The sequence below is a fragment of the Oryctolagus cuniculus genome, chromosome 18, assembly GCF_964237555.1.
Source record: "Oryctolagus cuniculus chromosome 18, mOryCun1.1, whole genome shotgun sequence".
In the NCBI taxonomy this organism is placed as follows: Eukaryota; Metazoa; Chordata; class Mammalia; order Lagomorpha; family Leporidae; genus Oryctolagus; species Oryctolagus cuniculus.
In genome coordinates this window covers 1,669,694-1,672,756 of record NC_091449.1, presented here as the reverse complement: position 1 = coordinate 1,672,756, position 3,063 = coordinate 1,669,694, and the positions used below count along the sequence as shown (strand labels likewise).

Below are 3,063 nucleotides of genomic sequence, written 5' to 3'. Positions count from 1 at the left end.
AGACGTGGAACAAGAGGACTGGACCTAGTAAGTTGAAAGAACCCATCGCAGAAACAGTGGAAAGGGAAAAGGATATTCAACTGATTTTCATGTTTCAAGGTGGAAAACCTATAGATAAGAGGGTTTTCCCTAGACATTAATATTCTAGAATGTTTTAGTCATTATGGAGAAAGACAAAATGGCCTGTATCTGACTTTCTGGGAAAAAACCTTGTGTCTTGGCAAACTCTCTCGCACACATACTGAACAGTTGCAGATCTTTCTGGGCATCATTCGTCAGAACAAATATCAGTGGCCCATTAAATTGGAAACTTATTGGGGTGTCATGGAGAGCATGAATGCGTACACAGAGCCTGACAAAACTCCATCTTCCAATGTATGTCGTGTGCCAAGTGCTGAGACCTTCACTACAGAGGAAGGAAGTGGAACAACGTTCCCCCAGCAGTTGCTGGGCAAATCGCCAATGCTTGCCAAACAAGGGTTACCAGAAAAGAAAGATAGGAAGAGAAAAACAACACTGTCGTCCAGTCTAGATACGGATGAAGGCTTCCTGGAAGAAAATGAGAGTGTGCCAAGCAAGAAATTCAAGAAAGATTCCTTGAAAGATCTAGAAAAGGATGGAAGTTCGAAACATGGACCTTCCCTCAGGACCGCCTCTCCTGGAAATTCTCCCCTGGATGAGACTGTTCTTTCTTCTCAGAGTGTGTCTGACAAAAGTCTGCTATTCCCATTGGAACCAGAACGTGCCCAGGACGACCCACAACACGATCAAGACCAATTGTGCCTTGACTCTCACCCAGAGCAACTGCAGCAGGGCTTCCCCAATTTGGGAAACACCTGTTACATGAACTCAATTTTACAGTCACTCTATGCAATTCCATCATTTGCTGATGGCTTACTAGGACAAGGTATTCCATGGGAGAACATTCCTTCTGACGTGCTTATCATGCCTTTAAGTATGTTGCTTGCTTTGAAAGATATTTGTAATCTAGAGACTAGCCAAGACCTACTCAGAGATATTAAAAATGCTATCTCAGCTGTTGCAGAAATATTCTCGGGCAACATGCAGAACGATGCTCATGAATTCTTATGTCAGTGTTTAGACCAGCTGAAAGGTGATTTTGAAAAAGTAAACACCATTTGGAAAACGAGGAGGGAGGCTGGAGATGAAAATTCACCTCCAGAGTTGCTTGCTGGTGATGCTGCCACCAAAGTGTTTGTTTGTCCAGTTGCTGCCAATTTTGAATTTGAATTGCAGGACTATGTGATTTGCAAAGCCTGTGGTCAAGTTGCTGTCGTGATAGAGCCTGGTAATTGTATCTCCGTCAACCTACACCCAAAGCCAAAAGCATCTCCTTTGTCCCTTCAAAATTGTTTTGATCTTTTCTTTACAACAGAAGAATGTGAGCGCCTCTGTGAAACGTGTAACCACAAGAAGGCTGTGGTGATGCATAAATTTGGCAGGCTACCCAGAGTCTTCATTGTTCATCTGAAACGCTACAGTTTGAGTGACACTTACGCGCTAATGAAGGATGACCAACAAGTTCTTATTCCCAAATATTTGAGTTTATCCTCTAATTGCAATGAAGACACCAGACCACCACTTCCCTTGGATAGTAATGCACCTGTGTTGGACCCCGAAGTACTGAACCTCACCCAAGAGGTTATTTCTGAGAGAGTCAGCCCATGCACATCATCTGTGAAGCTGACCTGGCAATCCAGTGACTCTTCAGTTCTGCATGTTGCACCAGACGAAGATGCTGAACAAAACACACCTCAGAGAATTTGGCAAGCCAGGCCAAAGGAGAAGCAGCAGAGTGACCTAGCAAGTGGCTCAAATCTGGAGTCCAAACTGGGCAATGCAAGAGATAGGGAAGTCAGAGAAATGGAGATGCTGGCAGCTGCCTCAGTGATGGATCAGGGAGACATCTCTCTTCTTATGAACTGTGAAGATGAAAGTAATCCTATAAACAACCCAGACAGAGGACTTGAAGAAGTTTATTGTCAAGAGGAGCCTGAAAATCCAGAACCCAAGGACAATGAGAAAACCAGTACATTGGTAGAGTTAGATCTTGATCATGTCAGTGAGTCTTCAAAAGATCTTTGTGACTATGAAAAACACAAGATTTCAGAAGGATTGAGAGGCGTGGTTGAGCAGCTGCACGAATCTGTTACCAAAGACATCGTGGGCATGGAGAAAACCATAGCTAAAGTCAAGGAACCAAAACGAAGCATGCAAATGGGAGATGCTCTTCATTCTTACCGACTGATCAGCGTCATCAGCCACATAGGGAACTCCCCGTGTGCAGGCCATTACATCAGCGACGTGTATGACTTTCAGAAGCAGGCCTGGTTCACGTATAGTGATCTGAGGGTGGCAGAAATCCCAGAGGCCATGGTGCAGGAGGCAAGGCTTCACAGTGGGTACATCTTTTTTTACATGCACAATGACATTTTTGAGGCACTTGTGAGCAAGGCAGAGAAGTCCCAGCTAACCAGCCAACAGGAAGAGGTGTTCCTTCCAGGAGAATAAGAGGGCTCCTGAAGACACAAGAAGCTCAGGACAAAGCTCGGGGACTGGTCTTGTGCGAATGCCAGGCTGGTGGAGTGGCACAGCTGCTTCAGCCACCCCTTGGGAAGCACGTAGCCTGTCCTGGAGTGCCAGTTTGAGGTCCAATACCTCTGCTTCTGATCCAGCATTCTTACTAATGTGCCCGGGAAAACAACAGAAGATGGCCTGCATCCTTGAGCCTCTGCCACACACGCGGGAGACCACAGTGGAGTTCCTGGCTCCTGGCTTCAGCATGGCCCAGCCCTGGCTGTTGGGGCCATTTGGGGAGTGAGCCAGTGGATGAGAGATCGCTCTCGTTCTCTCTGTTGTGCCTTTTACATCAATAAATCGTCTTATATAAAATAAGATGGAAGATCCACAAGACTCATACATAACTCAGGCTAGGTTGCATGATTCTCTCCTACAAGATTAAAATGGCACTTGTCATGTTCTAATGCAGTCGTTTTCCAAGTGTTGCTGTGCAATCAATGTCACAGCAGCAAAGAGGATCTG

General features: G+C 45.5%; 1 protein-coding gene across 1 annotated transcript; it reads left to right on the top strand.

Moving 5' to 3' along the window:
- Nucleotides 1-324: 324 nt before the first annotated feature.
- Nucleotides 325-2,532, top strand: LOC100341314 (ubiquitin carboxyl-terminal hydrolase 29-like). The gene has a single exon (XM_008249038.3). The coding sequence runs from the start codon at nucleotides 325-327 to the stop codon at nucleotides 2,530-2,532; it is 2,208 nt and encodes a 735-aa protein (XP_008247260.3).
- Nucleotides 2,533-3,063: the final 531 nt, after the last annotated feature.